We start from the raw sequence: 27866 nt of genomic DNA, 5'->3' as shown, positions 1-27866 counted from the left end.
ATGATGAAAATCTTTTCTTTGCTTACTGCAATAATACTTTGGTCACTTTTCATTTCAGATTTTACGAAATGCTGCAAAGACTCTGGCTTTCTTATGGTGGTAAAATGTCAGAAAGAAAATTCAGCTTTAAAAGAATGCCTAACTGCACAGTAAGTAACTGAATCAGTGCCATGTGTTTGTTTCCTTATGTATGTCAAATAGATACTAGGAGTATCTGGAGAAGGAATCCGGAGACCTTTGTTCATGGGGACAAAACATTTCTTGGATAAATGGACCAGTCAGCAAGCATTTATTAAGTGCCTGTTGTATGCCAAGCATGGTACAGGAGCTAGAGTGAAGAAGGCAGAAATGAAACTATTCCTGCCTTTCAAGGGTGTGGAACGTGTCCACAGATGAGCACATACAGAATCGATTCAAAAGAGACAAGAAGTAATTTCCCAGGCTCGAGCACTGAGGTGGATTAGAAAACCCCTCACATAGGAAAGGACCCTTGAGCTGAGCCTTGAAAGAAATTCAGGGTTCTGAGGTGGAGAGAGACAGGAGGAAATGCAGTCCAGGAATGGGCAACAGACTCCGAAAAAACATGAAGATGGAGTGAAAGTGTCACGTGGAGACAATGACGAGCCTGTTTTTTGTAATTTATGTGAAAATTGGCAAGGGCTGAACACAGAGAATGCATTTTCTCCTCGAGATAATAGTGAGCTATTGGAGCTTCTTGAGTAGTTTCATGACTCGGCAGCAAAATGGTGTAGGAATATCCACTTGGCAGTTATGTAAAGGATAGGTTGGATGGGGAAGAGCTTTGAGGGCAGTTAACTAGATGGCTATTGGAAAAGTCAAGTCAAAGGTGATGAAAGCCTGAAAACTGGGTGGTCCTTGTGTGGAACTCGATGGCTGAATTGTAGATGGAAGTAGAATTAGTAAGAGTGGGCAGCTGATGGGATAAAGGACTGCATAGGCAGTAGGATCAAAAGTGACTTACCTGGATGATGAGAGGAGACTGGGGAGAGATAAAGTGACTTTTGTTTAGAATATGTCAAGCTGGAGATGATACAAATGTTGCCCTCGGAGGCCTACAAAATGAGTGGGAATTGGAAGCAGAAAGATTAATTAGGAGTTCAATGCAGCTGCCCAGATGAGAGGTAATAAGAGAGGCTAAGCTGAAGGCCCTGTGAAGGTGGAGAGGAGAGATGTGGGTTTTGAATCAGAGACTCAGCAATGGGTGGGATAGGGAAGTCAGGGGTGACCCTGTGGGGAGCTTGGTGCCTTTGAACGGAAATGAGGTGGCAGAGGCAGGGATGTGGAATGCTGAGCTGTCCAGTGGAACCCGAGTAATGAAGCTGAGAGGTCAGGAGGGAGACCGGAGCTGGGGGGATCACTGGGTCTGTGAGAACTGGTGATCCACTGAGGGAAGGAACACAGAGCAGACGGGGGGATCATTGGACAGCACCCTGGCTCAGCGGGCCAGGGCCGGTAAAGGCAAGCAAGAACCAGTGAAGTGTAAGAGGAGAGCCAAGGGAGCTAAAGGAAGGCCAGGTGAGCAGGCTGCAGAGGGCGAAGGATTTGGTCAAAACCGGAAAGCAGTCTGGCAGAAATCAGTGAACAAAGTGATTTCCTTTCAAATATGCAGGTAAGGAAGAAAGTGTGACCAAGCAGGGAGAACCGAAGATTAAATTGACAACTTTGGTCACATGCAGTTTAAAAGCTTTTGCATAAACAAACAACTGGGGAAAAGTTTTACAGAAAATTTCTTTGATAATGGTTCTGTGAGCCATTTGTAAGGAACAGATCCAAATTTTATAAGAAAAAGCACGATTACCCAATGGCCAAAGTATGTGAAAAGAAATGAAATATCAAAGCTATTCTGAGATTCTCTCTAATACCCACCTGATTGGCCAGGAAGATATAAAAAAGAAGAAGAGGAGTAGGAAAAGGAATAGGAAGAAGAAAGAGAAGGAAAAAAAGAAATCCGTATATTGGCATATTTTTTTGGTAGTGCTGGATATTAATGTAGCTATTCTGGAAAGCAGTCACCAACTCTGCGGACTCTTTGACATAGTAGTAGTAGTATTCCTGTGCTTTTATACAATCCAAAGAAATCATAGAAATTGGGAAAGGAGCCACACGTATCAAAATAGTTTTGGAAGACTTTTTCATAGTAAATAAGAACAGAAACTAAGGGACTCGCTGCCTATTGAGAAATAACTAAAAATTGTGGTATGTGGAATGTAATATATTTTTGCAGTATAAAAAATGACAGAAAAGGAAGGTTTCAAAGAAACCTGAGAAGACCTGTATGAAAAGATGTAGAGGAGAGGGAATAGAAACAGGAAAATGACACTAGCATGGAATAAGTGAGCAGGCAAAGGGAAATGAGGTAGCAAAAAAAGGAAAGAAACGAGGGTCATTATCTTTTTTAAGTGAAGTATATGATTAAAGAGAAAAAAATGCAGTGTAGTCTTTTATTTTAATTATTCTTCTAAAAATAGTCATTTTATTTGAGATAAACTAGGTATTTTACTATTATTACTACTGCTTCTGTTTAACTCTTTGTACTGTTCCTACACCTACTAATAATTATATTGAAATTTTGCTGTTTTCTATTTTTAAGATTTTCATACTAATTTCTTTTTCTTTTTTTATAGTTATCAAAACCCAGATTTTTATGAAGAGTGCAAAATGGAATATTTGAAGGAAAGAGAAGAATTCAGAAGAACTGGAATTCGTTCTAAGAACAGGCTGCAAAAGCTTCCTACCAGCATGTAACAAAATAGTTAATTTTGAATTATTTCAATATTGAATATTGAATTTATGAATAATTTTTTACTCTATTCTAATGGCAAAAGCATGAGGCAAGAAGGTTTGTCCCTTAACATTATGGATATATTTTTGTTGTTTGAAATAAATATCTTTTATTACACTTCTTTAATAAAGTTTTAATTTATTGATTAGATTATGAGTGCATAGAAGAAATGTGTTTATGAATAAGGTGGATGTATTCCCTCCCTCCTGCCTGTGGATGTGTAAGTTCTGCTCATTTTTACCATCACTTGTATGGGTTTCACTCCGCTCCCCCTCCATTGTATGACATGTCTCAAGAACCTTTTGTTGTTGAATCATTTGATAGATGAATGGATGTGTTTGGTTCATTCCACAGTTTGATAATAAAATCTGAGGGGTTCTTCCCTTTGTATACACTTTACCTCAGTGCCTGATACAGTTTGGTATGCCTCCTTAAATATTTAATCAGTGTATCACTTCTTTTAGGGGAGTGACACAGGAATATAACTCCAGCCTCAGTTGTTATTTTCTCAGACATAAGTCTCAGATTCTGTCCAAAGTGGATTTGAATCCAAGTGTCCTTTTGTTTTCATCAGATATGCATCCATTTGATTGGCAGCTACTCCTTGGTTTAGAGTGCCAAGTGAAAGTCAATATAACAAGAAAATAATGATCATAAAGAAAGAAGAGAATGTTAGTTGAATACAATGTGAATTCATAGTCTTTCAATACTCTAAAATGTGAATTTGTAATAGAAATCTTTTTGGAGGAAATGTGATATAATATAAAGTAAGTTTAAATAGCTTTAGCTTATTGGGGCAGTTTGTACCCTAACCTCTTACCCTATAATACTTCAGAGTAGACACTCAAATCTTTGAGTCAATTTGGAAAGGTTTTCTCATTTTAAAACATCTTTTGGTGTTCATGGTTTACCGTTATGTGGCTCTTACTAATTACCTCTTGGAAAACTTACATACTGTTTGCCTCTTTTATTTATTTATTTTTAAAGCATAGGTAGCTTTATGCTAGTTTCAAAAAAGGAAACTTAACACTCATTTCTGAATTAAAATGATTATTAACATTTTTAAGATATTCAACGCAAGTAACCTTTAAGCAAATTATGTGGAATTTTAAATTTCCAAAATTGATATAATAAAGAACTAATTTTTTTAAACTTAAAAATTAAATTCTCCAACTGGCAAACTTCTCTCAGTCTGCTGATTTAGTTCAATCTAATGAAATTGAGGAGGGAGAAAAATTAGAGCATTAATTGGGGGGGGGCTAGGTGATTTACAGATATGGCTGAAATTTCTCTGGTTCAAGAAATCTTGCACATAGAAGATGGCAGAAAAGGCAAATCTAAAATGGAAAAATGGATTGATAGGTTAAAGGGACAAGTGGTGTATCATTGTGGCCAAGAGTTATGCTTACTCTCACTTCCTCACCTGATAGTGCTCTCCTCCTGCCATCGTCCCTCTCTGGGTCCCAGGGCCCTCCATTAGAAGCCTCCCTGCTGCCCCCTCCCGGTATTGTCACAGCCCCTTGTCCTCCCCAGGCCTCCAGCTCTGATCGTGGATGAGGTCGTATTTCCACCGTCACCATCTTCCTCTGTTTCCTTCCCTTCCTTCCTAGACTTGTTCCTTGCTCTCCTCATGACCTGTTCTAATCCTAGGATTTCCAGAGCTAGATCTTCATTTTATAGATGGGAAAGCTGAAGTCTGCCGAGGTCACAGATAATCTGAGGGAAGGTCCTTAGGATGTACAGTCAGACCCTCAATCTTTCTCCCCATTTCTGGCTACATGGGCTTCCATTCTTATAGTGATTCACTTGCTTCCCTGACTCTCATCCGCAGCTTCTAATCAGCTAGTCAACAAGCATTTGTTAATCAAGTACTCCTTGCCAGCACGAGCTGAGCATTTTGGAGAACAAAGAAAGGCAAAAAGGCAGACCCCTGAGATCACTGAGAGTCGGGGAAGGAAGGTCTGAAATATGTCCCCTCCAATGGGAACAGCTAACATGGCACCCAAACTTGGCAAGGTCTTCCTCAGTACTTCTAGTCTGCATTTAAAACCATGCTCTAAATCAGAGATTCAGGCTGTCCTTCACTTCCTTGGACTAAAAGTGTCTCCCCTTTCAAGTTCAAATCCAGACTTGGGCATATACTACCATTAAGGTCACTTACTCTCTATCAGCATTGGTTTTCCTGACTGGCTCTTATATCCTAGGGTGGTGGTTTCAGAGGAGACATTTGTAAACATGACACTATCGTGACAGCTTTAGTGAGATTAATGGTAAATCCTCACTGATCATCCACGTGGAAGATTTGTGTCATCAGTCATGCATCTTTAAGGTCTTCTCATTATGCTCCATCTCACTACAAACTTGTGAGATCTCCTAGATGCAGAGGGAATTTCCAGCCCTGTCAGTGGTCCCACCTTTCTCTGCCCCTTTATGACGACTCCTATTTTATAAAGTAGTTGCCCAATGCCCCCACTGGATCGCTTTAATCTCTTCTCAGCCTTGTCATCTGTTATTTCCCCATACTATTGAAACTACAAACTCAAACCCAAAGTGTTTTTCTCAGTTCCTCTTGGGTTCCTTAGAAAGCATCTGATATTTTTGACCACTCGTTCTTCTGGGTTCTTCCTCCTCTCCAGGCAACCAAAAAAATCGCCCTTATTTACATGATAATTTGAAATTTACTGATAATTCTAAAGTATTTGTTGAACTGTACCTTCACAACCAATTGTGAGGAAAGCACAACAAGCACTCCTTTCCCCTGTTCCATCTCCTTACAACAGCAAGAACTTGGTCTGGGGGCCCGGAAGACACAGTGCTGCCACAACTGAATGCTATTCCTTTGGACAAACTTTGCTATAAAGGGGACCAGAGAAGGAGAGGGAATTGTAAAGGAGTTAAGAAGAAAGGTTAGACACAGGTGGAGACAGGAGGTGGGTTGAGGGAGGATAATTCTTGGAGGGAAGCATCTTTTTTTTTTTTTTTAAAGGAACCAAATTATATATAATTTATTTTTAATTTTTATTTCACTTTCTCTTTTTTTCTTTATTAAAGCTTTTTACTTTTCAAAACATATGCATGAATAATTCTTCAACATTAACCCTTGCAGAAGCTTGTGTTTCAATTTTTCCTCTCCTTCCCTTACCCTCTTTCCCAGATGGCAAGTAGTGGAGGGAAGAATCTTAAGGAAAAGAATCTCATTATCTTGAGTAGACAATTAAAGGGCTGAGTGAGGAAGGGGAGAGAGAAAATACCTAGAAACTAAGAGGATACTTATCAGCTGGACTGTAGCTCAAACTTCAGTCTGAATGTAATGAAAAACATTGCGCCAGGAAGTAAAAACTGACGTAATCACGTCAGAGACTTGGGAAGGAGGGGGAACAAGCTTGCTTAACTAACACTGCACAACTGTGTGTAAGGGAAGACAGTGCTGAAACTCTCCTCCCAGCGGGGGCCACTCACGTTTCCTATAATGGAAGCACAGTGTCCGTGTCCTGAGAACGCTGGACTTGAGCGGTGGGAGACTTGGTCACTGTGGATTTGTTGTGCTTGACCACGTTTACTGTGGAGCTTTTCTTGAAGAGGCAAAGGACTAGTGATGGTGATGTCCAAAAGAAAAAGGAATGCCTTTAAAACAGCATTTAAAGTACCCATGGAACAGGGGAGAAGGAAGCAAAGTGAGAGAGTTCTGAAAGTGATGGCTTGATGCATTAGATACACAATTTATTTAAATCAAGCGGCATGCAACAGATTCAGTTTTTTATACAATCTTTTTATAAAACTATTGTACATGGAAATGCTCATGGATGAGGGAGCAGAAGGTGCTGTTTGTTAGATTTAGAATAATGACATTCAATTAAAAAGAAAATGTAGGCCAAAGATCTGCAGACTGCCAAAATCTGCCTTTTATCCTTAAAAAAGGTCGGGGCATTGTACATAATGAACAATGAATGACATCACAAGAAGGCAATAAATATATTTTATTTTAATAAGAAATAATTGGTTACTGACATAAGTTACTGAAACATCAGATCATCAGACCACTCACTAATACACCGATTAAAAACTATCAAATGAGAATATAGCATGAAAATGAGAAAAGATGGCCTGTAATTGAAGTTAACTACAGCCTGATCTACTTCAAAACACAAGAAACGGATTAAAGTGGCTATGACAGGAACTCTCAGTTTGCTAAGGAAGTTCAGCCAATGTAAATCAGTTGTCACAGCAAGGAGATTGCTTTGCCATGAGGCATTTGATTCTGCCAAGTGGCAAGTTAGGTCAAGGGCATTAAAAGTTTAGGATATGAATGCCTTTGGAAATCTTGCAGAGGAAAATGGTGGAGATGGAGTGGTGTTCCTGCTTAAAACAATGCTTAGACAAACAGCCCAAAGAGAAGTTGTTGCAAGAATCAAGTGAGCCAAGTCATTGGATGAAAGTGGCAAAGGTGTGTAAGGTTGGTTTGTGTGAAACTTTTCACAGTGCTTTCAATGGGGCCATCACATTCGCATTCTAGCCTCACAGCACCAGGTGGGCTTTGTGAAAAAAGAGATGTCCTGAAGGATGTAAAGCTGGGAAGTAAAATCACACGTGGACCACGGATTCTCAGAAAAGGGATATACTAAGGAGGACAAATTTGAGGACGTTGAGGGAACAGTGAAAGATGAGAGCATCCCAATAAATGGGATTTTTCAGATGAGATTACTCAAAAAAAAAAAAAAATCACCAAGAGAATATAAATTACTACTGACCCCTCTGTCCATTTTCCCATTTTTGCAAAATGAGAAAAATTATTCTTGCTTCAAGTGCATCCTTGGTGAAGGTTCTAGAAGGAAACAAGCAAGCTTTTGCAGATATTCTATAAGAAATCTTATCTTCGTCGTCATGGTTGACCAAAAAGTGGCAAATACAAGATTCCAGTATACTTACTTTATGTTGATTATTTATTTCGATTGCATCAAGCCCAAGGATACTGCAGACCCCTCTAAAAGATACCTCTATTTGCTCAAGAGTTTGACCTATCCAAGAAAAATGGGAAGACACCTGTTGTCCAGATAACAGTTGGATGGCCAACACCGACAGCTAAGCCAATCGATATTAGAAAACACAGTCGTGGCAAATGGATGATGAGCTGGGCCCTGAGTGGAACAGAAAAAGAGATTGGCTTTCATAATCCGCCCAGGGCTTTCCATGGCCTCATGTTCCTTCCTGAAACAAAGGAATTTTTTAAATAAAGGTGACAGCCACGGCAAACCATAAGCAACTTGAATCCTCCCTCAGGGACTTCTGCTTTTGTGATCCTGAGCAAATCATTTGATGTTAGCCCGTCTCCTCATTTGTAAAGCAAGGTTGATGCATTTTCCTCACAGGGCTATAGTGAGGATCAGTAAGAGCAACATTTGTAGGTGGCAGAGCAGCCCAAGAGCTGGACTTAAGAGTGGGGACAACTAGAATCCACATCTCCCTCAGCTGTTTGACTCAGGTGATCCCGGGCTCTTCCAGCCAATGAGAATACCCCCTTCTTCACAGGATCATCTTGGGGGCTCCATCAGCCAATGGATTCAAAGCTTTGTCGGCTCCAGCAAGTGCTTCCGGTAGAAAATAAAATTCCCAGCGGGTAGCAGTCAGTTCAATTGGAAAAATAATAGGGTATGAAATAAAGTGGAGGAACAGAAAATCTAAAGTACTCACAGTTGGATTTGAATTCTTACTCTGGACAATCACTGGCTGGGTGACTACAGGTAAGTCACTGGGTCTCTCTGAGCTGCATTTCTTCATCTCTGTCTAATGAGACTCCCTCCAATGATATACGTTGGTAGTGTCAAACTCAAATAGAAACAGGTTCCTAAACCATAATAAGGATCCCTGTGACTTAGAAAACTACATGTGAATATTATCCATGCTTCATATATTTTGTGAAATACTTCCGAATTTTGCCTCTGGTTCCGAAGCCTGAGGCTTATTTGATGCTTCTGATGTGGATCAAGATGGTAGTGGATGATTCTTGAAAATGTTCTCTTGTGCATCTCCTCGGGAAGGTAGCCATCCATAGACCCTCCTCCTGATACTGCCTGGACAACACAGGAACCGTCAGCTGCTCTTTACTTACTGGGACAAACTCCATTATGTTGCTTATACAATCCTATGATGACATACTTGAGGCGACTTGTACCCAGTTCTGTTGGTAACATACTGACTGCAGCCTGCTACTGCCCTCCATACCTTCTCTGTCACCCTTCTGAGTAGCCGTCAGCATTCATCCTCTGAAGACTGTTTTCTGGGACCATCAATCATAAGAGGAGCTTAATAGAAGCCATCGATGTTCATTCTTTGAAGACTTGTTTTCTGGGATTCAGTATTAATCCTAAGAGGTACTTAATAAATGCTCTCCTAAGACCCACATGTTAAACGTCTACACCTGCAAAGGGCAGCACTGTTCAAATGCATCTCTAATACATGAAACTTTATCTGATGGACTCTCTGTACCTGTCAGTATTGAGTGTTTTCCGCCTGGAACACCACAGGGCATTTCTGTTATATGTATTAATTTGTGTAGGAGTCGTATCCTATTAACAAACATCATTGTTTCCATGAAACTGGAATCTAAGTTTTTTCTAAGCAATTTCTAAGCAAAAGAAATCTAAGCAATTTCAATTTTAAAGATAGGACAATTAACTCTCCCAGAACATGTGGCAGTATTCTGAGTGCTTAATAGAGAAACCAAGATCATCTAGATCTTTTCATGCCCAGTCCAATGCTCTTTCCATAAAAAAACAATTCTTTCAATATCCCTTTTCGTACCTCTACTGCATTTTTTGATTTGACAAGCAGAACAAAGAAATCTTATTTTGCAGACAGAGATCACTAACTAGGCTTATGCCCCCAGAAGAAGTTATTCCAGTCTACAAAAAATTGCTTTTTAGACATAACCTAACGACTTCATTGGCTACAGAGCATTTTAAATTGTTTGATAACTTTTATCTCTATTGAATGCTACGGGACCCTTCAAGACTGCCAGCTTCTGGAGTAGAGAGATTGTATTTCATTCATTTTTTAATCCCTCTCATTAATTAGCAGTGACTTCAAAGTGTAAGCCCTGTAAATCTGTGTTCCAGTGTACGTTGTATATGTTAGTAGAGAAAAGCAATTTTCCCAGTGCCAGAGGATACAAGTATTAAAAAACAAACAATAAGAGAAATGTGTTGTTATGTTTAGAAAACAACATCATGAGATAGATCAAGTAGGAGGGAAGAAAGGAGGGAGGGAGGAAGGAATGAAGGAACATGTCACAAGAAATGGAACACAAAGAATTTCACATGCAGTCATATTCAAATAAAAATAATTTATTTAAATCAAACAATATGATTTCATCTTTGTATAGTTCAGAATGTTATCCAAGCCAGCGTCTCTCCCAATTTACTACTTTTAAAAAGGAAACTCAATTTTGGTTAAGAAAAAGCAACATCAGGAAAGCTACATTAGAGATCAGACATAACGTACAGTCTATGCAGCCACATGAGAAATAGTTTCTGCCACTTTGTTATTACACAGGTAGTTGGTTCTATCAGCTAAAGCCTAGTGACTTGTATTTGTTTTATGCATATTGGGTTTGTTCTATTACTTTGCAAGAGATTGTACTCCCTTGAGTCAGCTGTGTTCATTGGTCAGAATAAATTCCAGCATCTGACACCATTTCCATTAATCACAGACAAGCCAGTATACGTGAGTAAGATAATAGAAAGATACAAACAATATCTGGTCTTGTTTATGTATGCTGTTCAGTAATACAGCAGGAGGGTTGAGGAATTCTTTTGAGTTTAAATAACACCAAACTGCCTAATACTGCAAAGGGAAAAAAGGCATTCGAGATCCCAAAGCAAAAAGATCTCTCCACCAGGAGATGTCCAGTTCAAATGAACAGATACACAATCCCTACCAGAAAGTTCCCCGGAAGGCCGGCTGTTTCTTCCATCCTCGTCAAGTGTTCTTTGCAGTTAGCACTTGCAAAAAACTCTGGCAACTCCACCGAAATTCCATTGGCAATTAATGATTCTTCACTAAATTTGAAATGTTCTCCATGGATTAATGTAGTGCCAGTTTAAAAATTAAACTGCTTTACTAAAGAAAAGGCAGCTAGTGTTATCACTTGGAGACAATTTATTCCTTTTGCCGGTTCTAAATATTGACATATACCTCTTAACATACTGATGTATAAAATTATAAAACATTTTTGACTTGACTCCTCTATTATCCAATTAGTAATATGTGGTTTTCTCACCAAGAGAAAAAAAAATATTTTGTCTTTCTTTTAACCTTTAAAAAAAAAAAATCTTACTTTTAAATTGAAAGCTCAAGGGAGCTATTGAACACAGCCAGCCAGCTCCAGTGATTGAGCAGTCTGGGTTGTAAACAGTTGTAAACAGAATTAAAATCACACAGAAGTAATGATGACCATTCTAGTATTTTAGAAATGATGGCTATTCTAGTACTATTGCCTAGAAAGCAATTCCAAGTCTAAAGATTTGAAGTAAAATGGCCTATGGAAATCAACTATCCATAGAACAATTATTCTGTACCAATACTTTCACAATCTGTGTTCATAAAAAGACCAATGGGAAATAAAACACATTTTACTAGCTGCTTGTTCTCCTAGGCAGGATTTGTTTTTTGTAATTTACATGATTTGAATCAAAACTCCAGCAACCCATTATTCCTGTGAATGAAGATGTTTATTATTTAGACACCTTACAAAGCCTGTGTATATTTCTGAACTCAAGCTCAACAACTAGTTGCTATCATTTTTCTTTACCTGAGATGCCTAAATCTACAGCAATTGTTATCAAAGGTAGAGTTGTCTTTAAAAACACTAAGAGAATTCCTGTAATTTATTAAGTAGTGCATGTGTCTATACTTGTTAAAATAGAGTGGGCTAGCCCGGTTGTTTTAGTCTAGACTGAAAAGTTACAAACTCAACTACGCGACTGCAGGACAGAATGTGCAAATCCAAGCGTGCTGGAAGTCGAAGATGGCCCCAGAACCCGAGGCCGCCAGGGGGCCAGCTGCGCCGGTGTCTTGTGCCCGTCCTCCCGGTGCCAAGGTGACCACCAGTCTCTTCTGACTTAGTTCTTGTAAAGGCAGTTGGGATTATGCTGATCCAGGTGAGGCAGGTTGGGGGAAGGTGTTTTACTTTTACTTTCCCCAAATGCTGTCTCACTAGACTTTGGGGGGCTTGGGAATACCCATGAATTGTCTTCTAAAGAATTTCTGCCATAAGAATTCTGTTCTTGAAAGTTTGTAGCTCCACCAGGACTGACTCTCTCATTCTCTGCCCACGACTGGGCAGACAGAGGAGAAGCCATGGCACTGCAGAAGGCTTTGCCATTCGGGGAAAGAGGGGTGTGTCTTTTGTAGGTCGCAGTTAAAGACCCCAAATGTAAATTTGTGCAGTCCTTCACCAGGTCGTCCATACACTGGACTGGAGCACAAGCTGCAAAGGGAAAACAAGGTAGATGGTAGATTAATAAGAGAGGCCAGGGTGAATTTTACAACTTTTTATTAAAGCCATTATTTTCAAATATAAAACCCTGAAGAAAAAGTATGGTTTTGGGTCAAGAACCCTGGGATTATCCAGTACCACTTGTAGAGTAAGCAGAAGAGCTGGACTGGACAGGTCACTTAGCAGGAGTTAGGGACCAGCAGCCTTGCCTCCTGAAGGGCTTTTGTGAAACAGATACAAATAGACCTCAGAAAGTGCTTTTTTTTTTTTTTTTTTTTTAAAAACAAGGTCCTAAACATCTTTTTTTTTAAAACCAAAACTTCATTCTAATAAAAACTGTTTCACTTGTTCCTTCTTTCTATGTCTGTGAGTCCTGAGGTTCTCTGAAGGTTAAACATTTCCTATAAAATTTGGTCCATGCTATTCATTTGTTTGGCAAACCTGTCCTTAAGTAGAATGAATGAGTGTGTTAGATAATAGGCTCTGTGTCAATTGAGTTTTGTTTTACTTTCAGAGGAATTATCTAAGTGCTTCTCAACACAAAATTTTAAAATAGTAACTATTGTATGTGTATATTCAGTAATTGCGACAAAAGCCCCTATTTAAAAAGCAAACCAAACAAAAACAAATGCCTCAATCTAAAACAAGTACAGTAAAATCTAACTCGGGGATATAGGAGAAAATTTTTAAATGTTCCAAGAAATGGAAATACCCAAGAGTCAAGTCAACTGATATAATAAACCACTAAGTAAAAAGGAAAATCTGTGGCGAAATTTACAAATAAGTGCTTGTACATAATAATGAAATACAAAATTTGTAGATTATTCATCTGATTTCAGTAAATAAAAAAAATCAAATTCAATTTCAAACTTTTATACATTTAGAATTAGTGAAATACAGATTTTAATTTTCCTGATCCTGGGATCTCCTTGGCTACCCTATGTAAAAAAGTATTGTTGCATAAAAATTTTTAAGCAGAGACTTATTTTGTTTTTGGACTTAGTGTGCATTATGCTGTTTCTTCCTATAGTTTGTACAATTTTTGTTGTAACATTTCAAAATGGTAAAATAACATTGCAATTTTCTTTGTGTGGTTCTTTTCCCCAGCAATACTAATCATAACCCACCTGTATCTCAAAGTACTTTAGAAAGTTATCATGGCAAAGCCAGTGCAATCACAAACCTTTCGGCCTTCATTGAAATCTAACTTGGAAGTGTTTGCCAAGGCTCACCTTCAGCTAGTGTTTGTAGCCTTTCAGAGCACAGGCTCATCTCTGTCCATAATGAAGAATCTGAATAGGGTTTTGGTGAAGGTATGTTTTCAACTTAGAAAGATAAATGTGTACTTGAAGTTCATACCCAGATTTCTATGTATTTTCATTCTAAAAAGCAACTAAGGTTCCCATTAAAGCTTTTACAATATAATAAATTCTGTCCTTTTTAGAGAACTCAAAGAGCAACCAATAAAAAGATGTAACTGGTTATAATCTGCATTTTAAAAAGAAAAGAACCTAGCAGTGTGAGAGGATTAATTCAGACTGACACATGTCCTGTGCCTACAGCTCAAAAACTACTCAACTTTGGGTATCAAATATTGGGGTGTAAAGAAAGTCAAATCAGTTTTTTGGCAGTTCCAATTTTAGATGAAAATATGAAGTGGGGGGCTCAGACTTAAACTGAGCATACATCTCAGTGTCACAAATATGAACAATTTGTAGGCATAATGTAGGCATAGAGTCCATTTCTTCTTATCACACACCCAAATAAAAGACTATCTTTAAAAAAAAAATCCAAAGCTAAATATATGCATAGTACACAGTCAGTGTCCTAGAAATAGCAAGGGCTATTTCTCTATTTAGTTCCAAATGGGGCAGAGGTACTATAAACTTCCCCCTACCAAACTAAAGGGTGGACGAGATTAGAAGAAAAAATTATTTGTAGCTCAAAAAAAAGTCATACATAGCAAAAGCTTAATATGATGCAGTTTGGAAAGAAGCAAGAAGAACTGCATTTTAAATTATATCAATTATGCAGGAAAGGTGGGGAAGGCAGGGTTGGAAGCAGCGCTGCTCAACATCAGGTTCAACATGGCAGCAGGGGAAAGACCTATGCAAGTCTTACCTCTGCTTCCGCTCCTAGCAGCATGTTCAGTGGATGGGAATACTTCCCTTGAGCCTGCATTCACACTTGAGAAAATCAGCCTTGGAAAATACATGGCCTTGAGCACCAGAAATGATATTACTCATGAGAAGTCACAGGATAATCTAGTGGCAATTCTCAAGGAAACACCTTCTCCCTGCCCCCCTTTCCCCCAGAAGCTGGGAAAGCCTGTCTATTGATTTAAGCAGCAAAAGACAGAGAAATAGTCCCCAGGTTTTCATTAAACACAGTTCAACCCAAGAAAACAGCCAAAGGTACTTTTCTAAATGGGCTACTGTTACTAGTTTTTCTTTTAGAAATCAGACTTCTCAGGGCAGCTAGGTGGCACAGTGGACAGAGCTCCAGCCCTGAAGTCAGGAGGATCTGAGTTAAAATCTGGCCTCAGACACTTAATACTTCTAGCTTTGTGACTCTGGGCAAGTCACTTAACCCAAAATGCAAAAAAAAAAAAAAAAGAAAAAAAGAAAGAAAGAAAGAAATCAGACTCCCGTCATTTATTTCCTACTTAAAGAATCAGACCAACTATTCTAAAGCCCAAGTAAGATCCAAGTACATGGTGAAATCATTTTGACTAGCCAATAAATGAGCTGATTATGATAATCAATACAACAATGATAATAAAAATAATTCCATAATACTTTAAGGATTAAAAGTATTTTTCATAACAAGCTTTACAAGTCTTACTATCTCCATCTTATAGATGAAAAAAAACTGAGCCTTAAGGATATTAATTTGTCCTGGTCATGCAGCTTAATAGCAGAGCCAAATGTGACATAGTGCCACTTTAGGATAAGAGGGTTTTTATGCTTTTTCAAAGCCTTGTCTTTTCTCACTTTCTTTTAGCAAAATTACACTTAACATATTATTCCATAAAATTGCTACAAAGAGAATTATACTAAAAATGTAGTTTGTGGTTTAAGAAAAATAGCGCATGCAAAACTCAATTTCAAAACTCCAAGTTAAAATAATTAGGAGGTAACCTTATGAAAAGATTCTTCTCTTTATAAAATAATTCAAGTTGGGATTTTTTTTCAAAAAATTCATTCTTCTATATTTAAAGGAATTAAGATTTATAGCTGTTAAGGAATATATGATTAAAAAAAAACCTAATTAATAAATTTGGATTCTATTATCAGATGATACAAAGTTCTAAAATGTGTATTAGAGAGAAAACAAAAAGTTAGTGCAATTTTGTATTAGGAGAAGCTAAATAAAAGTCTGCCAATTTTAATATATCAATACTTTATCTTCTAAGCAATAATATAACTATGTGCAAAGATGCTTTAGAAATTCTCGTGTTTGGCAAAACAGAAAAAAAGTTCAACAAAATGTTTTATTTTCAAAAATATAAAAAAAAAGTTGAGAAGACTTTTCTAACTTGGCATAATATATGCCTACTCTGGACTTCAGAAAACATAAGGCCAGCTGCCTTCTTTTGTTCTTATGAGAAGAAGTTGTAACCTCAGCCTTACTCACATAAGCAACACTTGGCAAAGAAAAAAGCCACAAGGGGAAAAGAATACAAGACGAAAGGGAAAAAAAATATCTCAGCGACACCTTTACATGTGAAGTTGACCACTCGGAGTCTACTACAGTCAAAGCAGAAAACAGGTAGCCTGAAACACATTATCCTCTGGTTTATCATCTTCAAATTATAACATTCTGAAAAGATACTGAAAGGCTAAAAACCAGGTTTCTTTCTGGTGATGACTTGCCTTTTTTGATTATAGATGAAGTTTTAAGTTTTCTTAGTAGTTCAGCTTGCACTTGAGTCACAAGATGTAAATTAGACATTTCTCTCTTGAGTTCCCAGTAAGCATGTTGCATGTTATCACTGAAATATAGAATGTAAAAAACATAATGTTCACTATTTCTTTTAATTTCCCAAGTAGTCTTCCAGCCTTAAAGTTATAAATCTAACAGTAGATCTGAACATAATCACTTTTCTGGGAATTTATGCACAAATATAAACTAACTTAACAAAACCATGATTAAATTTTTTTTAAAAAGGAGCAAAAGGAACATGCATTATTGAATGAAGAGATTAAAAAAATCAAGTATGCATCATAACTGAAATTTTTTAATAGCATTAAGTGACTCATTTGACCTGAATCATTTATTAAAAAGAAAATAAATCATTCCAATTTATGTTAACAAGCAAAAATGTAAATACAGAAAATATACTGTCCATTTTCAAAATAACTCGGTGAATTGTTACAGTGGTACCTATCAATGTATGAAGTTTAATCAAAAGCAAACTGGCATTCAGAATCTGATATTTTACTCTTACAATCTTGAAACCATGAATTCAAATTATACCTATATGATATATAGATTCATTTAACTTCTACTAAGCCAAAATAAATACCTATTTACATTTGAGTTATTACAATTGTTTCATGCCTAATAGACCTCAACTTGTTGCTTTTGGTGGTCCACGAGAGAAGACCTGGTTCTTGCTGCAAAAGAGGCCAAAGAACAGCACTATTTACCCAGAGGGCCTCTGCCCAGATTCTTGCCATCGAGCGTCAGAACAGCACGGGAACAGAGGAACTGCAGGCCTCATTATCCCCATTTCAAAAATCATTAAACTGAAGCTCAGAGAGCACTGAAAAACGAGATAGATTGTGGAGGTGGGATCTGAATTAAGTGTTCTAGATTCAAAACCTACCCCACCATCCAGAGTTGGTCAGAATTTATCTTCTAAAAGACTCTGCCCTTTCAAATTATGAGAACTTCACATAAAGGCTTCTTATGAACAATTATAAATGAGACATTAAATCTGAATGGTCATATCTCACATTTCCAAAGATTTACTCAATGAAGGAAAACAATTCATGTAATGGATAGTCAATGTTTTTCTTCTGTTTGACAGAGTTCCAGCTAAATGAGAGCCTAAAAAATAGACTATTGATCAGTTACATAGGAAAGATTAAAATAGTGGAAGTGCAAAAATATTAGAATTATTTTGAATTAATTACTTTTAAAGGTTTCATTTTTGTATTACCATTCATTTCATTGAAAAGGGCACATACTCTCTTACTAGCAGCAATCACAACTAGTGCCACATTACTTCTAATAAAACAAACTAGCAGTTTAATTGTTTTGCAACTACATTTGCTAACCAATTATTTCTAAAATTTATTTTCCAAGGAATAAAGATTTATTTTATTTTCCTCCTAATTCATCTTCTTATGGGAGGGATTGGGGAGAAGGGAAGGACAGACAAAATCCTTATAACAAATATGCATAATCAAATTTCAAGTACATTTTTTAAACATCATAGAACTTCTGTAAATTTTTGATGGGGATAAATTATTTCACACAAATTAGCCAGGCTCCCCTCTTTTCCCCATTGAACCACGAGGATGCTATGCTGCCCACAATAAATGTTCCATGTAGGCTCCTGTCTACAAGTGTGATTCTGGACATTCAAGATGACTCTGCATTGCTTAGCACAAAAGCGCAGATTGGACATGTGTTAGTTCACATTAAGTACAATAAACTAATACTTTAAAAATGAATTTGCTTTTATAGTTTTAAGGAGATGACTCATTTTCTCCTGATTTTCTCAAGAAAACAAAAGGATCTCACAGACTATGCAACACTGAAGTCAGATCACAAACCAGCCCTTCCTAACAAGTAGCCAAGTAAAGCTTTAAAGCCTCGCACTTTAATGGTCTCCACTGCGTAGCTATCTGGCACCTCCCCACACCAATGTTCTCCAGTGCAGGGCAACAAAAACTTGGGCCCAGCTGCCAAGGAGCCCCGCAGGTTTCTCACACACCTGGGAGGGGAAGGAGTGGTTAGTACCAGAAAATGAAAACTGGTGCCATAGCTAAAGGAATTACCAAGGGCAAGCCTTCCCTCTGGTGGCAAATGAAGAAATGACAGCGCAATCATCACATTTGAAAAATACATGGATAAGGGAAGGTGGGGACACAATCAAACCAATTTTTTAAATGACTTCATTTGCTGATATCCTAATATTATTGTAGAAAAGGTCTTTCCTCCCCTTTTAGAAGATATTTTCACATCACATGATTTTTAACCAATGCTTATATGAAACTGGAAAAGACAAGATGACATTCATCAGACTTTTTTTTGCTTTAATGACATTAAATCTTTAATTAAAAACAAATATTCCACTTTCTTATGCCTACTGAGTTAAAAGCACCATTTTAAACAGAAAAATTAGTATTTTGTCTTTTAAAATAATCACAAGTAGAAACTCTCCAGTAAGCAGGCTCTTTAGCTGGCCATAATTCTTAAGATTATTTGAATGTTATTCATTTAATATGAAGATTTTTCATTCAACAAGAAGATACCTAAGATGTGCCAGGACTGGAGAACATGCCATGTGGAGTGAGGCTGAAGGCAATGAGGCTAAAGATTTGGGGAGAAAAAGAGGCCATGAGGGATATCTGTCCAGGGGAGTTATTATTAAACTTGTTCTGTTTAGCTCTAGAGGGAAGAGACGTAATGAGTGGAAGGTACAGACAGCAATATGTAGACTTGAGAGTTTGCCGGCAGTACAATAAACAAATAAAAAGGGATGCCAGAAGAAATTCTTGTTTCAAAAACTTCTGCAGCAATAAAACTCAATAAAATTCATAGGTGAATGGTAAGTAGTAGTTTTAAGTGGCCATCACACCATGATTTCAGGTTTTATTTAAAAAACTGGACTTTTAGTATATTTGGCACTTAGGGAAGGAAGCAGCAGGACAAAGTTGTGAGGTAGGTTCATCTACAGACTAAGAGAATATCATCTCGATATACACAGGTACAACTGGCTTTTTCAACATAGCAGGGGCTAATAAGGACAAGCTATTCTTGGTAATTATCCCTTAAATACTCCTACTTTTTAATCTTTTATGGAATATTAAAAAAATAACCTAGCATATAATGGACTTCTCCTGACTCTGATGAAGACTAGACCCAAAAGCTACTATCTAGTCAAGTCATCCATGAAAAATCAAGTTGCATATCAGAGAGGGAGTAATGTTAGTTCATGGACTTTATGAGGGTTATTTTATTATGTCTCTAGGAAAGAGTTCATAATCAAACAAAGATAGCTAGGTAGGATCATAGAAGATAAAATGGATAATTTTGATCACATTAAGTAAAGATGACTGTGCATAAAGGCAATGTAACCAAAATTAGAAAGGAAACATAACTGGGGTGAGTGGGAGGGAAATTCTCACAACAAATTTACAATAGTCTCATATCTAAGATAACATGGAGAACTGATTCAAATTTATAACAATGAACACAATTTCCCAATTGATAAAGACAAATTTGTCTACCTCAGATTCATATTGACAAAACAAACAAAAAAAGGAAAATGACCTCTTGGAGGGGCTATGGGAAAACTAATTAAGGTGCTGCTGGTGAGGCTGGTTTGAATCAAACTAATCATTCTGATGAAATCAGAACTAGATCTCCCAGATTATTGCTCCACAGGCTTGGGCCCAGTAGCAGGTTTCTACTACCAAAAGATATCAAAAAGAGAGGAAAAAGACTCCTATGCATAAAAATATCTAGAAGATTATTTAAATAACAAATATCTGGAAACTAAGAGTGTGCCCATCTATTGAGGAATGGCCAAATCACAGCATTATTAATGGAATATAATATGTATTATAAGAAATGACAAAATTGAGTTTCAGAAGAGATCTGGGAACATCTGTATGAACTGAAGCAGAGTAAAGTGAATAGAATCAGAAGCACAATTTATACACAGTAAAAACAACTTTGAAAGATTTAAGAACTTTGGATCAATCATGATGTATATTACCAACATCCCAAAGGAAGACTCAGGGTACAGATAGAAATATGATATTTTTATACATGGTCTATGCAGGAAGTTGTTTTATTTGATTATGCATATTTGTTTCAGGGATTTTCCAAGGGAGGTGGATTGGAGAAAAATATATTTGTTTATTGAAAAAAAAAATTTCACTATCTGCAAGGTAAAAAACTTCATCTTGACCATTAGTAATTCATTTTGTAAACCATAAAATAATATACCATACACTATTATCATGTCTATCTGATTTCTGAAGTCTAATGTTCATAAAACTGAATTATAATATATGGAGAAATTATATAACATATATACATATATCATATCATATATATATATATATATACACTATATAGAGTATACAAAATAATAAAACAAATTAACAACATGATTTATTTCACAAAAAGATTCAATACAGGATTCCTTTAAATAATAAATGCTTTAGTATGTTTAAAATATAACTTGATTTATAAAAAAAAGATAATATTTTCTAGCAATGCATCTACTGAATAAATTGATGCCTCAATCTATATATAGATAGATTATAATGAAGTAAAGGATTCCATTGATTGACTGATTTTTTTTGATTGATCAAAATTTTAAAAGTAACAAAATAAAAAGTAAAGAATTAGATCAATAAAACCATATTTAACATATCACAGCAAGTTAATATCCATGCAAACATAAGCAAACACAGGATTTCACAGTTACAAAGTAGCATTAAAAAAAATCTGCAATTATTATTATTATTTATGACTTGCTCAGGGTCACACAGCCAGGGAATGTTAAATATCTGAGATCACATTTGAACTCAGGTTCTCCTGAATTCAGGGCTGGTGCTCAAAATCTGCAATTTTTAAAATATAAGGATGTTTCATACCTTTGAATGCTTGGCCTTTGGAAGTCTGTGTTATTGAGATTGTCTTCCTGAGACAGATCCTTTCATTAAAAAAATTATAAAAATAAAGTTGAGGCAATTCATCTTCAAGTATGGTACTATGTTAATTAGTAATAAATTAAAAAGTTCTACAGATTTTATATATATATATATATATATATATATATATATATATATATACACACACATACACACATACATACATGTATATACGAATCACTCATAAAACATTTAATTACTAATAGCCCAACTACAATTATTTAAGCCCATAATCTCTTAACTTAAAAAAAATTCAATTAAAAGTAAAAGTAAAGTTGAAGTTTATATAATTTAAAATTTAATATAATACTTTTGTAAGTTTCATTTATATTTTTAGATACTGCCAACAGAAACCATGACTAAGAACACTGTTTTATTGCTGCTGCTGGATAAAGGCAAAGGCTTCAGATTAAGGTCTAGACAGATCTGGAAAATGATCAGTTAGTTAAGGACATGATGTCTGAAAATGAAGTTTAGTTATGTGGGCCAGATCTGAAAATACAGGAATGAATGAATGACTTAGCCCATACTGGAATGTAACTAAAACCGGCATCCTCCAAAACAGTATTTTTTTTGGTCTAGAATCTTGCAAATCTAAACCCAACTGAAAATGAAACCGAAAGGGGAGGCCTCCATCTACCCCAATGTCCAGCTTGATACCACATATAGTAGCTGACAAAATCCAAGAAAAAGAACACTAAGACAGTGGCCTCCAAAGGCACAAAAGGGGCCTACCAAAAGAATGGTAACATACCCAAAGTCACAGATATTACTTAAGACTAAAGGACAAAAATCCTGATTATAAGGTAGTTCTGAAATAAGTGTGCCAGAAACAAAAGACATAAAAGGAGGAAGAAACGAAGAGAAGAAAGTGGGCGGAGCACTTGAATATCTTTTTGTAAAATGTGTTTAGAAGTTAGGAGAACATTTGGGTGACGGTACCCAGGGAAAGAAACAGAAATGATGTGACTACTGGACCATGCTCTAGGTTACATCAGGCCCTAAAGATCTGAATGTTGTCAGAGACAGAAATCACAGAGGCAATGCTTGGTCAGGTATGGGATGTATTAAATGGGTTGGACAGGAAAAGCCTGACACTGAAGCTGACTTCCCAGTGATGGAAGGACAAATTTCCCAAACAGCTGATGGAGCTTTTTCTCTGCCAAAAACAAGAGTGGCTAATAGTAACCTGAGTTGTCTTAAAGAGCTTCATCCAGAAAAAGTTAGAGGAACCAATACAGGGTAAGTCTATTATTCTCTAATTCTCACTGATGGGAAGAAACTGGTTGCTGAAATAAAAATAATTAAGAACTTTGTGGGTATATGAAATTGTGAGAGAAAAGCCAATAGACACACTCGGATAGGTAATCTAAATCTGGTCACTGCAGATGTCAAAGGGTTCAAAACAGGAAAGATGGGATCCTATGAAGATTCCATATCCTCCCTACTCACCCAGAGTCACATGAGGTCTGCTTCTTACTTGCTATGAGGCTCCCAGCCTTTTCCACTCCAATCTGTCTTCTACAGAGCTGCTGAAGTGATACTTCTTAAGCATTCATCTGCTTATGATGAATGTCATTCATCTGATTCAATACATCTAGGACTAGCATTCCAGATTAAGGTCTAGACAGATCTGGATGTCTACCTTAGCCCGATGTCTATTTTTCATCTCGTTATACATTATTCCCTTTATGTACACCACAATCCTAAAATTTTAGAAGATTGCCAGTCCAATCAATCAACAATAAAAAAATGAAATCCAAGAAAGCAAATATTATCTTAATGAGAAGCACAATGTTTGTGGCTAAGAAAGTGGTTTGCCCTGGTCCAAGTACTATTTTCAATTCTGGGTCCCAAAGATGTAATCCCCTGCTATTTGAGTCATTTGTCAATTTGTCATTTCTTCTTAGCTTCAGCTTCATGAGGGTGAGGGTCATTTTTTAACTTTCTAGCTCCTGAAGTAGACTTGATAAAGAATAAATGTGAAATGGAACCAGTCCCCCTATGCAGTAGAAAGAGAGAACTGAGTCCTTTTTGGTCATCTAATGCTTTTTTATTTCCATATTAAGATGCTTAGCTTCTTAGCCACAGAATGTGCCGAGGAGAATAACATGGATAGTGAAGGGAACCAAGATAATGTCACATGAGGATAAATAAAAGGAACTGAGGTTATTTAGGCTAGAAATTCAGAGAGGAGCAACAGATAATCTTTGAAAGATTATCAAGTGAAAAAAGGAATTAACTTTGAGCAGTAGGTGTAAGTTGCAGAAGCAAATTTAGTTTTAACCTCAGGAAAAACAAAGGATTCGTCCAAAATAATTTTCATGTTCAAAGTACATAATAGAGACCCAATAAGAAAAGGCAGAAATTTTTTTTTGGTTAGGACTGGGGGAAGTCATATTTCACTGTGAAGAGGACAAGGGTCTCTGAAGCCCAAGATTACAAGAGAGCTAACCCCCCCCAAATTCCAAATTCTCTGAGTCTCATTTTCACAACCTTTTCCCTACTATTTGTATTCTATAACTCACAGGAATATTCTGAGGAAAGAACTTTGTAAACATTAAAGTACTCTAGAGATGGGAACTTTTTTTATTCTGAAACTACTAATGGTATCTATCCACGTACAATCTTGATATATTATTAGCAGTAACAACTACTGAAATGTTTTATTTTCCCAAATATTGCCAGAAACAAATATTGCCAAATCAAAAAGACTTAAAGAAATAAAAGACAAAATTCAGTAGCTTCATAATAAAAAATTTAAAGAAAATGATTGTGAAATTCAACTTGAGGTAATTGTATTTCCTTTGGTGCCATCTAGTGGGCTGCTGAAAATCAGCACCACATTAATTTAGGGACTAAAATTCTTCAAACATTATGTACAATATTGTTTTGGGGGAAGAGTCATATTTAAATAAAATAGCAAAAATGTGCAGAAATAATACAAGTAAAAATTATCAGGTCATTCTGCTAATTATAAAGTGACTAATACATTCTTAAGTTTGTTTTAAGAAAACCTCACTTCAAGAACCCAAAATATTCTTAAATAATATTTTACATTTGAATATCTTGGACTTTACTGTGCACAGCATCTTAATATGGAAATAAAAAAGCATTAGATGACCAAAAAGGACTCAGGTCTTTCTTTCTACGGCATAGGAGACTGCTTCCATTTCACATTTATTCTTTGTCAAGTCTACTTCAGGAGCTAGAAAGTTAAGAAATGACCCTCACCCTCATGAAGCTGAAGCTGACTAAGAAGAAATGACAAATTGACAAATGGCCTAAATAGCCGGGGAGTACATTGTTGTTTGTCCTTATTTTCAGAGGATCAATGACATCACTAGGTGATGTCTTTTTATTTGAGTATGAATTGGATTCAAGTGAGGCAAGGGAGCAAAAATCAGCCTCATTCTCTCCTCCAAAGTCTGCAAGGCCCCGTGATAGGACAAAAACCAGAACGACTGGCAAGAGGCCGGGTACAGGGGATGACTGGGCATCTTCAATGTCTTGCCAAGCTCTAAGCGCTCACAACACCTGTTTCACCTTCTTTGTGAGCACTGGAACAAACTTTTCCTCTACATATTTAGCTGGGGAAAGTCTTCACATGCCTGGGAGCCAGACTGCTAACTCACTAACGGTCGGAGCTGGCCAATTACTCTCCGCCTGGCTTGGCCCATCTGCCCAGACAGTTTGACAGGGTGTGACTGAGACACAAGTGGACACCAAAGGGAGGCAGGCAGCCCTGCAAGGAGCTCAGCAGGGGTGCCTGCTGGAGATGCTCATGCAGAGGTCCCGAAGAGTACCTAAGATCGATGGTCTCCACCATCCTGAATCCTCTTGATTGAGCAGACTGTCATTCCCACAACACTAATTTTTTTTTAGGGTGAGGCAGTTGGGGTTAAATGGCTTGCCCAAGGTCACACAGCTAAGAAAAGTTAAATGTCTTAGGTCAGATTTAAACTCCCTCTTGACTCCAGGGCCGGGGTTCTCCCCCTGCACCGTCAATAATCCTTTCTCTTTCTTACTAATGGGTCATTCTTTTAAGGAGTTCTTAGAGGGAAATATCTAGTAGTTGATTCAGCAGGATCTTTACTCATTTACCAATATTTACCAATACTGAAATTCCCTAACTTTAAGGTTTCAAGAAGAATTACTTGGCCCAAGGAGGTAAGTCAGAAAGGAGCCAGTAGTCTTTTTCTTTAAAGCATCAGTGGTGAAGATACAGGTTAGCATTGGCATTCCCCTCAATTGTATGAGTTGTTCAAAGTCCAGTCAGGATCAAAGCGCTTAAAAAAGTGGAAAGGACCATTAAGCGTTATACAGAATAATCTCTCTATATAAAAATGAAGAAACAAGGCCTTCAGAGAGGTTACGTAACTTGCTCTGAGTCACATCTGATTCCCAAAGATTATGTGTCTGCACAGGATGGACAGTTCTGGATCTTAATGACAGGCATTGCACAAATCCTTACCAAGAGTGACAATTGGTACCAGTACCTACATCCTTACAGAAATCCTAACTGGACTAGTCAATGAGTTTTTGCCATACAATTAAAACTACCTCTCACCTACTAAGAGTCAATTCATTTAAAGTATTTATTGAGCACATGATATGTACTGAACTAGATCTTTAAATACTTTCCCATCATCAGATAAAACTCACACCCTGATGTTTTGATGACTTGGTTTATTAAAACATATTTTCCCTCCCAAGGCAGCATTCACGAAACCAAGGGCTGTAAAAAAATAAATAATATATTTTTTAAAAAATGAACTGAATTATCTAGTCTTTTCTTTTCTTTCCTTAACAATTAAACTTTTTGTAATAGTTATCTAAGTAATGAAATGTTCACTTAAAGTGTTTGGGATGACTAAAGATACCAGAAATCTGACTTTTGACTATGTTAAGATTCTATTTTAATAGGTCTGAGTGTTCAAACCAAAGAGAAAGTCAATTTGTTCAGCTCTGACTAGAACCTCTCCCTATCCCCACTCTGTTTCATCTAGCTCCCAGCTTCTTACAACTGTGGGTCATGACCTTATATGGGGTCTCATAATTCAAAGTTATGGGATTACAAAATTATGATTTATTATCAGTGTTTGATTTATATACCTATTTTATATTTCTATATACCTAGATTAGCATAAAAACTTCTTGAATGAAAAGGGATCACAGGTGGAAAAAGGCTAAGACTCCTCCATCTAGCTTAAGAACTTTTAACTTATTTTTGGTCTCCTGGGTCCCTTTGACAGTCTGGTGAAGCCATGGAATCCTTATCAGAAGAATTTTAAAGAAATAAAATACACAGGATTACAAATAAAATCAATCCCATTGAAAGATTATTTTGAAATATTAAAAACAAAAACAAGTTTATGGCCTTTAGATTAAGATTTCTTATAGATATAAAAACCTAAAAAAATTTTGGAGATAAACTCTTGATATATCTTCTTTATATAAAGGAAAATCAGACTTTGGGAGATAATGGATTTTACAAATCACCACACTGAAGATCTAAGCTCAAAAGAGACTTTCTGTGTTACCTATGTCCTATTTGAATAAAGATCACTTACTTCTATAGCATTTCAGACTGGGGCTCACCCAGTGTCACATGAGTGGGGCCTGTTTCTCCCAGAGAATTCAATCTATAGCTCCACTATTTGGGAATATTTTCTATAAACTGAACTAAAATAACTAATAATTGCCATTGTTCCTGCTTGGGTCTGCTCTCTGGAGCCAAATAATATAAAACTAGTCCTTTCCCCAAATGACAATCCTTTAATTTTTTAAGACCATTATCATCCTCACATATGTCTTTTCTTCTCCAAGCTAACCACTCCCCAGTATTCTTTGACTAACTGAAGACAACTGAAGCAATTCAAGGTTTAAATTGTTAAGTTGTCTGACAAAACAATACAACCTGAAGGTCCTAGCAAACACATAATATATGCCAAAACAGTGTTTACAAGGCATGGTTCTATGAGAAGAAAAGGCATAGTTTTAACAAATGGACATTATTCCTATTCTGTTTCTAAAGAGGTATTTTAATTGATCTTTGGGATTCAAGAATAAACAATAACAAAACAATAACTGGTATTGGAAATTGAGACTATTCACTTTCAGAATTCAGTATACCTTGGATTTAAATTTTTGGAGTTCTGTTCTTAAATCAGTACATTCCTTTCTCATCAGTTCCAGCTGCTGTTCCAAACCATGGATTCTCAAGTCGCTGCTCAGCTTTTCTACCTCCCAATTTGATGAAGGTCGGTTTAGATTCCTCATCACTGCAAAAAAGAAGCAGCAACAATTGAAGTCATCAGCAAACAGTGTCGGCCTCTGAAGCAGATCGGATATGATAAAATTTAGAGCTGGAAAGGACATCTCAGTTTAACTTCATAATTCCTCAGATGAAACTACAGCCTGAGTCATGAGGTGACTCTGATAAGGTCACCAAACAGGAAGTAGCAATACCAAGATTTAAATCTGGGCAATATTCTTCCACTATGCCAGTCACTGGAAAAAAAGCAGAAATGAGTTTTTACTAAAAGAACAGCAATCGTGTCTCAAAGACCCCATAGTAATGAAGAGCAGTAGTAGAGACGGCACAAAACAAGAGGCAATCTAAGAACTCTTTCACTTTTACAATTTATTTTATTATTTTCCCCAC

The 27866-nt window shown here is 36.8% G+C and overlaps 2 protein-coding genes across 5 annotated transcripts in view; one reads left to right on the top strand and one right to left on the bottom strand.

The window, feature by feature from the left end:
- CMC1 (C-X9-C motif containing 1) overlaps nucleotides 1-3202 on the top strand; it is a 72784-nt gene extending 69582 nt beyond the window's left edge. Inside the window, exons 3-4 of the mRNA XM_051963189.1 lie at nucleotides 59-149; nucleotides 2646-3202. Of these exons, the coding sequence (XP_051819149.1) occupies nucleotides 59-149; nucleotides 2646-2766 (212 nt within the window). The 3' untranslated portion in view covers nucleotides 2767-3202. The remainder of the gene's footprint in view (nucleotides 1-58; nucleotides 150-2645) is intronic.
- A 6925-nt stretch (nucleotides 3203-10127) lies between these two features.
- The window catches only part of AZI2 (5-azacytidine induced 2), a 35026-nt gene continuing 17287 nt past the window's right edge, over nucleotides 10128-27866 (bottom strand). For 3 of the 4 annotated variants that reach the window (XM_051963464.1, XM_051963467.1, XM_051963465.1), the window contains 5 exons: nucleotides 27335-27483; nucleotides 21143-21201; nucleotides 16172-16290; nucleotides 14418-14471; nucleotides 10128-12287 (listed from right to left, as the gene is read on the bottom strand). In XM_051963464.1, the coding sequence (XP_051819424.1) occupies nucleotides 11920-12287; nucleotides 14418-14471; nucleotides 16172-16290; nucleotides 21143-21201; nucleotides 27335-27483 (749 nt within the window). In that variant the 3' untranslated portion in view covers nucleotides 10128-11919. The remainder of the gene's footprint in view (nucleotides 12288-14417; nucleotides 14472-16171; nucleotides 16291-21142; nucleotides 21202-27334; nucleotides 27484-27866) is intronic. The other variant, XM_051963466.1, reaches the window with a different exon arrangement.

Source organism: Antechinus flavipes, chromosome 5 (assembly GCF_016432865.1).
Source record: "Antechinus flavipes isolate AdamAnt ecotype Samford, QLD, Australia chromosome 5, AdamAnt_v2, whole genome shotgun sequence".
Lineage (NCBI taxonomy): Eukaryota > Metazoa > Chordata > Mammalia > Dasyuromorphia > Dasyuridae > Antechinus > Antechinus flavipes.
The sequence above is the reverse complement of the archived record's forward strand: the minus strand, read 5'-3'. Positions and strand labels throughout refer to the sequence as shown.